Consider the following 13,110-nt stretch of genomic DNA (forward strand, 5'->3'; position numbering starts at 1 on the left):
TGACTGAAAGTATAATTCCATGAGCATTTTCTCTGCTGGCAGTGAAATAATATAGTTGTTTGTTGTCGGTTTTCCCCGCCAAGAGTTAAAATTATCTGGATGACTTCACAATCCATGTGCACCACGGTTGTCTTAGAGCACTGTGGAGGACAAGCCATTGTGACACAAAGCTGGAAGAATGGATCAACTTCTTAATGTGACTTTGATGCTACAGAAGATTTTGTGGGGAATACTCTTGTAGTAGCAGGAACATTTTACGGCATCTTCTTCAAATTACATTTTAAATATTTTTGTACTATTTTCTCCATTATTTTAGTCAAGTGAGATCTCCACTAAGAATTTCATTACCTCCTAACTGCTGAAGTCCCATCACATCTACTTAAATTGCTTCTGATAATGTGCCACTGCACATGAAAAAGAGAATCTGACTACTGTGTTCAAAAATTCTCCCTGAACTCAGTGCAAATGTCACAGTTGAACAGTGGAATGTAAAGGCAAGTATGTCTCCCTAAGGATTTACTGGGACATCTTTGGGAGACAGCATTTAAATGTCACTCCAGGTGCTTGTCAAACTCATGCACCAATACAAAATAATTAATTCCCAGGATTTTAAAACTTAAGATTCTTGTTAGATGTTGGGGTTTTTTTACCCCCAAATTAGCACACTTAACCTCACTGCCTCAAAAACTCTTGCTAAATATATTTAATGCTGTCTTGTTTTTCTCCTCTAGTTCAAATACATGTCACAAAATTAGTGCCAGAACTTCCCTTCATTTTGTTAGCACACAACCATCTCACTGAATCCTATAGTTTAGTTTTTCCTTTAAAGAGCTTTATTCAATGGTACAATTGATCTTGAAAAACTGAAGTTCATATATTCTCAGAAAGTGCAGAAGTCAGCTGATCTACAGAATAACTTACTGTTTACATTTTACGTTAGAAGAACTGTTTTTATTACATTTGCCTATTCCATTGCCATTTCCTCTGTTCTTAGTATGGAAAGTCTTGCAAATGTACTCTGCAGTGGTTCCCAACTGGGGAACATACATTTGCAACATTAAATGGAAATCCTTTTCTTAATTAAACTAAGGAAAAAATCCAACAGAAGAAAGATTAACAAATAAAGAGCTCTTATTCCTGCCCCATCCTTCTAAAACTGCAAAATTTCAGAAGCAAAGTCCAATCCACAACACAAATCTCCACAATTCAGTGTCCAATAATAATCTAATCCAGTCTCTAATCATAGTGTCTCTCACTTTAGTCTATACAGTGAAATCTCTAATGCTTTCACTAAAATATTTTTTAGTCCTATCATCCATATATATTTCCCAAAAACACAGTGGAAGAAGTTTTTGTCACTTGGGTTCTATTGATTGAAAAATTTAGAAGATAACTTCATCTCCTGGAACGAAATGAAATGTTAACAAAAAAGTACACACTTCACCATTTTCAAAAACATTCGAGTATATAAACTGTGAGAACAGTTTAGGTCTCAAAAACTCTAGAATAATAAATTTACTGGCACCTTCAGAAAACGCCTGCCGCTTTGTGGGAAGTGTCTGTGTTATTTCTCCAGCAGTAACTTTACCTTCATCTTTGATTTTCCAGTAGCAAAATTCTCCTGGTTACAGAGTGAAAGGAAAATTCCTTTTGGAGCTGTTCTTCAGGTAGCCTTTATTAGCCAAACTGTGTGGCTGTTCAGTTTGCTCCCTAGGATGACGGAGAACTGAAGTCTTCATAAAGGAGCTCAAACACCTCATGAACAGCTTGTTAGAAGGGATTAGACTGCAGGTCTGCAAAGGACCAAAGCCACAGGGTTGGTTGCTCACGTCTCTTGCCAACCATCTTTCTTGTCTGGGGAGCTGGTATTGCCAGGAGGTTCAGAGCATGGCAATTTGTTCTCTGGATGTCCAGCAGACAGTTCTGCTTAGTGAAATACACTTTATTAATTCAGAAGAAGCCATGGTTGAGGAGTTCCATCTGATTTCTCTGTTGTCACAGGTAAATCCACCACAGAACTTTAGTTAAAAGCATTCCTATCACATCACTTCTGTGGTATCCCTTTTCCCCACCATTTCATACAGAACTCAAATATTCCTGTCTCCTTATCAGCAGCCCTTAATCCACCTCCCCTTAATCCAAGCAGAGTTAACTCGAAAATATATTTGGGCAAGCATTACTACAAGATCCAAAAAAAAAAAAAAAAAAAAAATAAATTCAGGAAATGCATTTGTTCAATCAGTATCAACAGCGACCAAAAAACTTTAAGCATCCAGATGTTGATACTTGAAGATGGTGATGCTCTAGCAATCCAAAATTACTTGCTTTCACCTGCAACACAGTGCCTCTGAGGGCACAATTGATTTTTACATTCAAGCCAAAACCACAACCCTGACTTCTTCTCATAAAGATTCACCTAAGAGAAAATTGTATTCTGTATTAGCCATTGTATATCAGAGTGAGAGCAGGGCTATCCACAGCATGTATTAACGCAAGATTCGGCACACACATGGGAAGAAAAAGAAAGCAGCTCATCGTGGATGGATTCCTATGATAAAATAGAAATGTTCTTTGGAGTTATTTGACAGAGGTATTAGGTAAGGCAAGACTGAGTGCTGGGGATGTTTGTTGACAGAAAAAGACAAATGCCGCAGAGGAGGCCAAAAGGCTGTGGAAAGTTACTAGCAGAAGAAAGAATAGTTCAGTAACAGACTGACTGGGGAATAGGGCCCTGTAGAAGTTAGTGGATCCAGAGGAGGACCAAAAAAAGGGGTCAGAAGGCTAAAGCCCCTCTCCTATGCAGACAGAGAATTGGGGTTGTTCAGCCTAGAGAAGGCTCTGAGGAGAGTTTCTAATGGCCTTTTAATAATTAAAGGAGACCTACAAGAAAGATGGAGAAAGACATTAGGGCCTGTAGTGACAGGACAAGGGGCAATGGTTTGAAACTGCAAGAGGGCAGGTTTAGATTGGACACAAGGATGAAACAGCTGGATTCAATGATCCTAGAGGTCTTTTCCAACCTTAATAACTATGATTCTGTGAAATTCTGTATAAGATAAGGGTAGTGGGCAGAACAGGTTGTCCAGAGAAGTTGTGGACCCCCCATCCCTGGAAGTGTTCAAGGCCAGGTTGGATGGGGCTTTGAGCAATCTGTTCTAGTAGAAGGTGTCCCTCTCCATGGCAGGGGTTGGATCTACATGACATTTAAGATTCCTTTCAACCTGAACCATTCCATGATTCTAAGTACCAAGAAAGGTTAAATCTTCAAAAAAGAGGCAAGATAGAGCCTGGAGTAAAATTTCTTGGGAAAAATACTCTAAATGCTTATTTTCAGCTCTGATAAGTAGTAAACTCATTGCATTATCCTAACTTTCTCTTTTACCAGTGTGCCTTATATTTTCTTGGCAGTGTGTCAGTTAATTTACTTCATGATAAAAGCATTTCAAAATTCAAACATGGGAAAAATGCAATTAGTTTCTTATTGGGGTAACGTTCTGGGTTATCTGTACATCGATCCAAATGCCACATTCATTTATAATAGAAGATGACAACTAAAAACCTTACACTTTTTAAATTATCACTGAGAAATCAGACCAAAACTTGTGCCGATTTCACAATTTTAAACATTAATAAATTCATTATTTATCCAGTAGTATTTAAAACTGAGATAAGTTTACCTGAACATTTGAAGTCTGTTTTCTTTCTAAGGAAAAATGGTTTGTTCAACCATACTGTAACTTTCAACCTAAAACTGATCTGTAATGAATCAAATACTAATTTCCAAATATCCATTATTGCATTATATGACATGAAGATCCATGACCGAGGTTCATTACAATACATATTTTCATACAGCAATTTTAAAAACCAAAACACTGGTAAATTAAATTTTACAATAAATTATTAATTGTCAAATACATAGGCCAGAAAGTAGTAAGCATGGAAACAAAAGGTTAATTGCAACAAAGATTAGCAAACAGTAAACTATTGCAGCTACCACAAATCCGAGACAGAATATAACTGAGAATACTACACTGTGTAATAAAAATGTGAAAGATCCACAAACTATTTGTAATCATATACAGTGTTCTAGGTCCATACGACAAGCCGTATAAAACATTAATGAAGTAATAGGATATTGCAATTGTTTTCTATAATAGAAAGTCACAATTTATTTTTAAAAATACATCCAAAATAGAGTTTTCCAATTTAGCCAGGTTTCAAGACATTTAAAGTGAGGTTTTTTTAATACAACAGCAAGACAAATACAGTGACACTATTGCTTACACTGAAACTGATGTACTAGCAAACCACAAAGGCTGAACAAAATGAATAGGACCAGTTTTAAAAACATCAGGCTGACTTTTCACTGACCCTGAAGATCACACAACAAGAATAAATGTCTGGACAGATAGGTTTGTAACTATGGAAGGTATTGCAATGAAGGTACTCTTGAAAAAAGTTTTAAATGTAACAATTACTTAGACTAGGAACTTTAGCAGTATGAAATAAGCAACCTAAACCCATATACACATGTGCAACATAGTTTCATGAAAAATATTTGAACCAGGAAACTTGTTATGTAACACTACTATCAACTTTAAATTATAGGACTCTAAAATGTATAAAATTGTTTTTTTCCTTTCACGTGATTTATATTAAAATGATTTTTCTTGCTTTCAACATTGAAAATTTTAAAGCTGTTGAAACTACACTTTTCTTTTCATTGGCAAAGAGTTTTTGGTTGGTAAATGCCACCATTTGGTTAAATCCTGATTGGCTCTGAAAACTGTCAAGGCTTGTAAAGATCAAAAAGTTGACAAGTTGACAAATAATTTAAAGTTGAAAAGAAATCACAAAAATAATGAAATATTTTAACATCCATGGTGGAGTAATTCAGTACTCAACATTTTTGTTATTGTATTGACAGTGGTACTGACAGAATCCAGTAATATTAGCCAAGGAATATTACCAAGGAATGTTCATTCACAAGACTATAAGTGACAATAAATCACACAGGTGGTAATGCAAGATCATGTAATCATAAATAACGGTTAGAAATACTAAAGGTCTCAGATGAAGTCAACTTGATATATTCAATTTAACTTAGAAGCAGTTGTCTTCAAGTAACAACAAAACAACAAAACCAGAACTTCATGATTTGGTTTTTCCATTACCTGTTGCATTGTTCTTAGATGACTGTAATGGTTAACATGGATGAATAAGGAAAAACCGTGCTGAGTCCTGTGTTTACCTATTTTAAAGCTCCCATTCCCGAGAAAATTCCATTATACCACATTCCTTATCAAAAGGACGAATTTATAATTTAAGAATGATTAATGAAATAATTTGAAATAATTAATGAAGATCTTGCTGAGCAAAGTGAGTAACACTGAAACAACAACCTCCTGTGTGGGATGCATCCCTTAGATCATCATAAAGACAAAACAGATTACTTGGCAGGCAGCATAGATCAGCTGCACTCCACTTTTAAATCAATCTTGAAAATTTATTATCACAGAAATGTAAAACTTTGGAGGTAAAAGGTCACTTACCAGGAGCCAGAGCTGTTTGCTATGTGTGGTATGTATGCACTTTGGCTCTTTTAGAGGTCCAAATGTCAGAGGTATCCAAGATCATAAAATCCAGGGGGTTTTTTTGGCCCTCACAATATACAAACACCTGAATCTGAATTTAAATAACCGGATGCGAAACATGACCAAGAGTACTGTGCTTATGAGTTAACACATCCTAAGCACGTAGTCTTGACCCAGCAGTCTGTGGTAGGTGCAGTCCATGTGTAACTGAAGTTAACTTGCATTTAAACAGAACTAGGGCACAAAGAGGAAACAAGGACAGGAATCCAGAGAAAATCAGGTTCTCAGGGCATCCCCTCCAAAACAGTACTCCAATTAAAAAAAAAAAAAAACAAAACAAAAACAAAAAAAAAAAAAAAAAAAATAAAAAAAAACAAAAACAAAAAAAAAAAAAAAAAAAAAAAACACCACCCCAAAAACCAAAAACATATTCTAGCTATGGAAAGGCAGCTAAATACCCATAAAAGACTGCAAAAACCTTGTTAGGGCACACAGAGGTGCAGTCAGGAATGCTAAGGATCAGACAGAACTAAAATTGGTCAAAGATGTCAAGAATAACAAAGTTTCTACAGGTATGTGAGTAGTTAGCATAAGCACAGGGAAGATACAGAGCCATTGCCTTACTAGGCAGAGAAACGAGTTTGGCTGGTAAGGGAGAGGTTTTCAGTACCTTCTTTATTTCCATCTTTACTAGCATAGCTGGACCACAGAGCACTGGATCAAGTATCTACAAGAATGCATGTGTCAACTCACCAGTAGGTGAACAGCTGGTCTGCAGCCTTTTGCAAGGGCTCAACCCACAGAAATCCATGGGCTAAGAAATCCACCCTAGAATATTAAGGGAAGTGGCTGGTATTGGTGCAAGGCCATCAAGACTTCTTTAAGAAGTCTTGATGGTATTCATATAACAGATGTATCTCATGCTGAGAGCAATCACAGGATGGGACTGGACAGGGTACTAGATAGTCTTTTCTGGGGTCCTGTTCCCATGAAAGGTGGGAATGAAAGATCTTGCAAGGTCCCTTCAAGCAATAAAGATGGCTGAACTGAGGGATTCAATTGCTAAAAGTTTTCATCTGTAGATACGCTGTTTTAAAGCTGGACAGTACCACATGAGAGGCTACATCAGCTGAATCTTTTGGTCAGCTGTAAACAAAGAACTACATATCACACCTGAGGCTCAAGCTATAGAGTGAAAAATTTCTTCAAGGATGTGACACAGATTTGCACAGTGTAGTGCATTACAAAGGAAATGGATTTTTACTTCCATCTTATTATTACCTGGGTTTCATAAACCTGGAGATTATTAGAGTAAAACTCTTCCCAAGAGTAGAGGAATGCCTGGAAAACTACCTCCAATATATTCAGGAGTAATATGTTGTCAGTTTCCTTTAAACTTTTAATGTAGAAGACTGTAAATCTCCTGTGCCTGCTAGGGCCAGAAGTAGGTTAGGAGAATGGAGGAATGGAGAATGGAGAACCTCCCATCTGCAACTTGGTCCTACAGATCAGAAGTGGGCCTCTAACCCATTCAGAGAACAAGCACATCAGGTTGGCAGCAACAATCCTTGATACTTCCATAAACTCTGCTGATGAGATGAACACCTCCTGAGGCACAGGACAGTCATCTTCATACAGCTCTCCAGGAAACACAGATAAAGAACTTGAACCCTACAACTTTCAAAAGGTGTAACATGAGAAGAGCTCAGCTGCCATGGCCAATTCTAACACTGAAAGCTGTCTTTCAGCAAGTCAGTAAGTGCCAAGGTACAGCAAAGACCCACACACATTGTTTCATGCCATCATGGGTCCTCAGCACTAAGTGCTTTGATCTGTGGGACTGGATATGACCAGTTGTGTAGTATAGTCCTCCACAACATAGTTCTTTCTGAACTGGAGAGATGGATTTGATGGGTCGACTATTAGATGAATAAGAAAGTAGATGGATAGTTTCAACCAGAGGGTAGTGTTCAATGGCTCAAATCCTGGGGGACCTCTGATATTTGGTGTCCATATCAAGGCCAGTGTTATTTATTATCTTCATTTATGACATAGATGAAGAGATCAAGTACACCCTCAGCAGATATGTTTTGCTGGTGACACCAAGCTGAGTGGTGTGGTTGACACACTTGAAGGATTGGATGCCATCCAAAGGGACCTGGACAAGCTCATGAAATGGGTCCATGGGAATCTCATGAGGTCTAACAAGACTGAGTGCAAGATTCTGCACCTGGGTCAGGGCAACCCCCGCTATCAGTCCAGGCTGGGGGATGAACAGATGGAGAGCAGCCCTGCTGAGGACTTGGGGGTGCAGGCAGATGAGAGGCTGGACATGAACCAGCAGTGTGCACTCTCAGCCCAGAAAGCCAAACACGTCCTGGGCTGCATCCAAAGCAGCATGGGCAGTAGAGGAGGGAAGAGATTCTGCCCATTTGCTCTGCTCCTGTGAGATCCCACCTGCAGGGCTTCATCCAGCTCTGGGGTCCCAGCACAGGAAAGATATGGACCTGCTGGAGGGAGTCCAGAGGAGGCCAAGGTGATCAGAGGGATGGAGCACCTCTCCTACAAGGAAAGGCTGAGAAAACTGGGATTGTTCAGCTTGGAAAAGAGAAGGCTTAGGGTGACCTAATTGCAGCCTTCCAGTATGTGAAGGGAGCCCACAAAAAGATGGAGAGGGACTTTTTACAAGGGAGTGTAGTGACAGGACAAGGGAGAATGGCTTCAAACTGAAAGAGAGCAGGTTTAGATTGGATATTAAAAAATTCTTTACTGTGAGGGTGGTGAGGCCCTAGAACAGGTTGACCAGAGAATCTATGGATACCCCATCCCTGGAAACATTTAAGGCCAGGTTTGATGGGGCTCTGAGCAACCTGGTCTAGTGGAAGATGTCCCTGTCCATACAGGTGGCTGGAACTAAATGATCTTTAAGGCCTCTTTCAACCCCAACCATCATCTGATTCTGTGATACAGTCTACAGAGCTTTGGTAGAGCAAGATCCAAGCAGCTCAGTTAGTAGAATTAAGAAGAACACAGAAATTTGGTGTCAGAAGCAGTTCTCAGGTTTTTTGTCTGGTAATGATTCTCAGGTGCTGAGAAAAACTACAGAACTCAAAAACTTTAGAACCCAAGCCTCATTTAGCAGTCTCTTGGTGCTAGGGTGGCCTTGGAACTGCCCCTGCACGGTCAGCAAAGGCCTCCATTTAATCTGATCTTCTGGCTAAGCAATTTCTGGTGCAACCATGTGTTTCTTGATAGGGTGAGGCTCTTCCTCTCTTGGTTTTGCCAGAGAAAGAAAGGGTTCATGCTAAATAGAACGCAGCCTTGACCCAAGATTCAGAAAATCCTAGATGTCTGAAGACCATCACTTTCACTAGGATACTTCTCTCATTTTAACCAACAGGAAATAAACATGCCAGGGGTGTGTAACTTCCTGTTGCAAAAGGAAGCAAGAAGCAATTGCATGTCAGTGTTACTTGTCAAGTGAGTCACATCCTCAAGACAGAAGAACATTTAAACTCATCCTTAGATGGAGCTAAGGAGTATGATTCAGGCAACACGCATGGAGTATCCAGATGCATTTCTAATGAGGAAAGGAAAAGCAGCAGAGGCTGTGCTCCCATATGGAAAGACACTGGATTTGACAAACTCAAATTTGAAAAGTAATCATACAGGACTGGTTGGAAAAGAGAATGACATACTCAAGGGCTAGCCGTAACAAAAAAAAAAGACATGGACAAAAGTTAAGAGGTACCCAGAATGCCTCCATCACTGGACACTGAGTATGAAAGAGGAAGGGGTAGGGTGAAAAAGCTCTGAGACCAGAAAAAGCAGGAGTATGCTGTCTTTGAATGCCTGCAGTATACACTTCTCTGTTAGTTCTTTGTAGTATGAAACAGCTGGTGTCTACCACATTATTGCTACAATACAGTATTCTGTTGCATATGCAAAACAGTCACTACTGACTCTTTGCTACTTCTCTTGATCAACTGCATCAATGTTAACATCAGAATATTTTAAAATGTGAATGTCCTCTACCTTCCCTGCACTTGTAATGGTATCCAGGGTTTAATTCAGCAAGAAACTAACTTCTCTTCAAAACAATAGCCAAAACTAAGTTGGGTCTTGTCTGCATGGAAACTGGCCTTTTCAGGATGTTTGATTATGTATTTTCAATTTGATACGTGAAAAAGAACTAGTAGCAAAACACTGAAAACGAAACCCAGAGAGGAAAAGTTAATTTATTTGTCTAAAACATCAAACTAAGTTGAGATACCTTAGTTCAGTCAAAGCTTCTTCAGTTTCCTCATGAATCGGAACTTCATAAATATTCCAAGTCCATCTACCTACAAAAACAGGTAGATCAAATACTTGACTTTCTTCAGATATCAAGTTAATTTACAAGTCCTTGAAGACAGATGAAGAACAGAAGTGATCCTATATCCTAATACACTCCACTATGTTTCCCAAGTGTACTGGAAAGGAGGAATATGAGGCTTCTTTGGAAAGGTGCATTGGAAGGTTTATGACCATCTCTTGGAGACAGGGTATGCATTTACATCACCATGATTGCCATGGTACAGAATCTGGACTGCTACTTTTACACACCATGACCTATGATCTGAGAGTTGTAGTCTGCTGTCTCCATTCGCAGTATGTATGGGATGATGCTGTCAATCTGAACATTTCCAATTAGTCCTGCGAAGAACAGCTCTTCAGTGATGGCAGCACTCATCAGCCTAAGAGCAGGCAATCGGAGAAGAAGTCTGGATAGTCTGGAAAATAAGTTTGGTGAAAAGTGTTACTTAGCAGATAACAGATTTTGGTGTTGTTCTCCATGATATTATTAGTAAAGAGAAAAAACAGACAAGGGACACTACTGGTCAAAGTTTGCTACATTTAGTTCATGAAAGGCTTAAATATATAAATCAGTACAGCATTAAATTTATGTTTAGTCATGTCTTGAACAGTACAGAAAAAGTGTGAATGCCTGTCAACTACACATACTATGTATGTTTGGATTTAAGACTAAATGAGGAAATATTCCAAATAGATGCAATTCAGAATGAATGTTACAAATATTTATTTCTGCTATTTAATTTTAGAAATTAATAATGAGATGAAAAATAGCACGCATAATATGTATGACCACAGGCATAATATTTGAAGTGTTCTAAAGGTAATTTCTTAACTTTAAGGAGGTAAGAAGAAAATTTATATATCTATTGCATCAAAAACTGTACAAATTAATGACTCTGAAAAGAGAATCAATCAAGTAAGCATCTGAGTTTACAGACCTGTAAGTATCGTCCGGATACGCCTTTGTTACATAGTCTTGGAACTCCATGTAAGCTTTTTCTTGAAATTTCTCAATCTGTACTACATTTTCTAGACCTGGGTGATCTGAAAAAAAGACCTCTGTTATATTCATTCTACAGAAAATTAACTAAAATCCATACAGACTATTCAGTTGCCAACATAATGAAATGATTAGGTGGTAGCTGCAGCAACTTCAGTGGTAGACACTACTTTACTTCCTTGTATTTCTCTTTCATTACATATATATTTTATTTAACTTGCCATAAATAAAATCAGACGTTTTAAAGGATTGAAATAAATTCAGTGCTTGCAAGGTTAATGTTAATCTTAATGATACAACTCTGTTCTCCGTAGCAGTAAAATGGGATTGTTTCAACACACTGACGTTTTCTGGAACACTGGATGCACAAATAGTATTTAGGTGAAAAGTGAAGGATAAAATTAGGATCAGTGGAAAAAGCAGAATAAGAAGCTGTGAACTGTCTGTTTCCTAAGCATTGAATCTTAGAATATGCTGAGTCAGAAGGGACCCAGCAATATCATTGAGTCCAACTCCCGGGCCTGCACAGGACACCCCAAGAATCACACCATGTGCCTGAGAGCATTGTTTAAATGCTTTTTGAATTCAGACAGGCTTGTATGTAACAAGTTGTTCTTTGTCAACTATTTGGTGCAAAAATTTCAAATGTGCTCATCATAATTTTTAGCAGTGATTTGAACTCACTTGAAATATAAGTGTTGCTAAAATGAAAGGACATCAACCTAACTGCCAAGCCACTCTTGGAAGTTATTGTCCAGTAATTCTGAACTCTCTACGTGGTCTGTAATTCCATTATCCATCTATCTTAATGTAAAAATTTTACTGTCATACTAGCATGACAAATTATGTAGGTGAAGAGTTAGAACTGATGTGCAAAATGCATCATTTCATGCTGCTGCTTTTAGAGCCATGTCAGGAACACAGCGAGAAGTCAGCTTCTGGAAACAGTAGTTTGAAGACCACTGCTTGTACGCTGGCAGCCATTTACAAAGATCTCAAGTCTTCTTGGCACACCCTTTACACTAATCTCTTTGCCCAAGGCTGTCTTGCTGCAATCAAATAGCTGGCTTGGCACAGCTGAATCACCAGGGCCTACTAAAGCAGAGGTTCTTACGTTAAGGCTCTGCTGCATGCACAGCCCAGCCCCATCCTGGAGCAGAGCAGTAAAATCCCTGCAAATTTTAATTTCTGGCCTGTGAGTCACTGCCAGGACATCCTTTCTGTTCAAGGTACCCAACATGACTTTCATGTGTATGAAGATTTTGTTCCATGGCTCAAGGATCAAGAGTCCTGACAACACATTACCATTAAAGCAACTACTCATTAGTAATGTGAATTTGAAAACATCAGTTAAAGAAAATTTCTCTCAATCATGTAACTGGACAAGAAGTCTTTTCCTAAGGTTTTTCCTTCTACCTTTTGTGTTGCCAAATATAATTGGAAGGAGACAAATAAACTTCAGACTAAACAAATAGGTAAATGCTACTTTGCAAGTACAAGGTTCCTCAAGAAGTATTTTTTGGTGTCTAACAGGACTGATTTTTCCACACAGGCCAGAGGATTCTATCATAAATCCTAGTGGATATAATTCTAAAAAATGGATTTGAGGTATTCGCCCATAATTTTTATTTCTTCCTAGAGCAACCTGTACCAGTTGTTAGTATAAGAATGCCATGAAAAGGACTCTTTTGGGGGAAGGAACACTTGCAGGAGAATTACATCTCCTGCAAGTATTATTTATTAAATAAAGCCAACAAACACCCTCTGACCATCCACTTAAATAAAGTCTCTTCTGTAATAATGGTGTATTTGCAACTCTTCAGTACTCAGCAGAAAAGGAAAACTGCAAAGATTTTCAAGCATACTTAATATTGTGTTTAAACTAAGTGGTTTAATGGCGAGTCCTGCTTGTCAGGAAACTGAAACTGTTTCAGTGACACAGTGAACTGTACAAGCAAAACCATGCAAGACTCTCCTAGTCATAAGGACTGACAGCAGGATTATGTTTTATAGTAAAACACCCAGGATCTGATTTTGCTTAGTGATCCACAATAGGAAAATATCACAATAGGAGTATCCTCTGGAAATTTATGTATCATCTTCCCTGAAGGGTTCTGACTCTACTTATACCACCTTTTATTTGCATGAATGTCTTCC

The 13,110-nt window shown here is 38.3% G+C and overlaps 1 protein-coding gene across 9 annotated transcripts in view; it reads right to left on the minus strand.

The window, feature by feature from the left end:
* Positions 1-1,313: 1,313 nt before the first annotated feature.
* Positions 1,314-13,110, minus strand: part of NR2C1 (nuclear receptor subfamily 2 group C member 1) — a 57,083-nt gene continuing 45,286 nt past the window's right edge. For 8 of the 9 annotated variants that reach the window (XM_040063054.2, XM_040063060.2, XM_040063059.2 and 5 more), the window contains 2 exons: positions 10,892-10,997; positions 9,817-10,369 (listed from right to left, as the gene is read on the minus strand). In XM_040063054.2, the coding sequence (XP_039918988.1) occupies positions 10,195-10,369; positions 10,892-10,997 (281 nt within the window). In that variant the 3' untranslated portion in view covers positions 9,817-10,194. Of the gene's footprint in view, positions 1,924-9,816; positions 10,370-10,891; positions 10,998-13,110 lie in introns of those variants that run through there. The other variant, XR_005700646.2, reaches the window with a different exon arrangement.

Source organism: Hirundo rustica, chromosome 4 (assembly GCF_015227805.2).
Source record: "Hirundo rustica isolate bHirRus1 chromosome 4, bHirRus1.pri.v3, whole genome shotgun sequence".
NCBI classification, from domain to species: domain Eukaryota; kingdom Metazoa; phylum Chordata; class Aves; order Passeriformes; family Hirundinidae; genus Hirundo; species Hirundo rustica.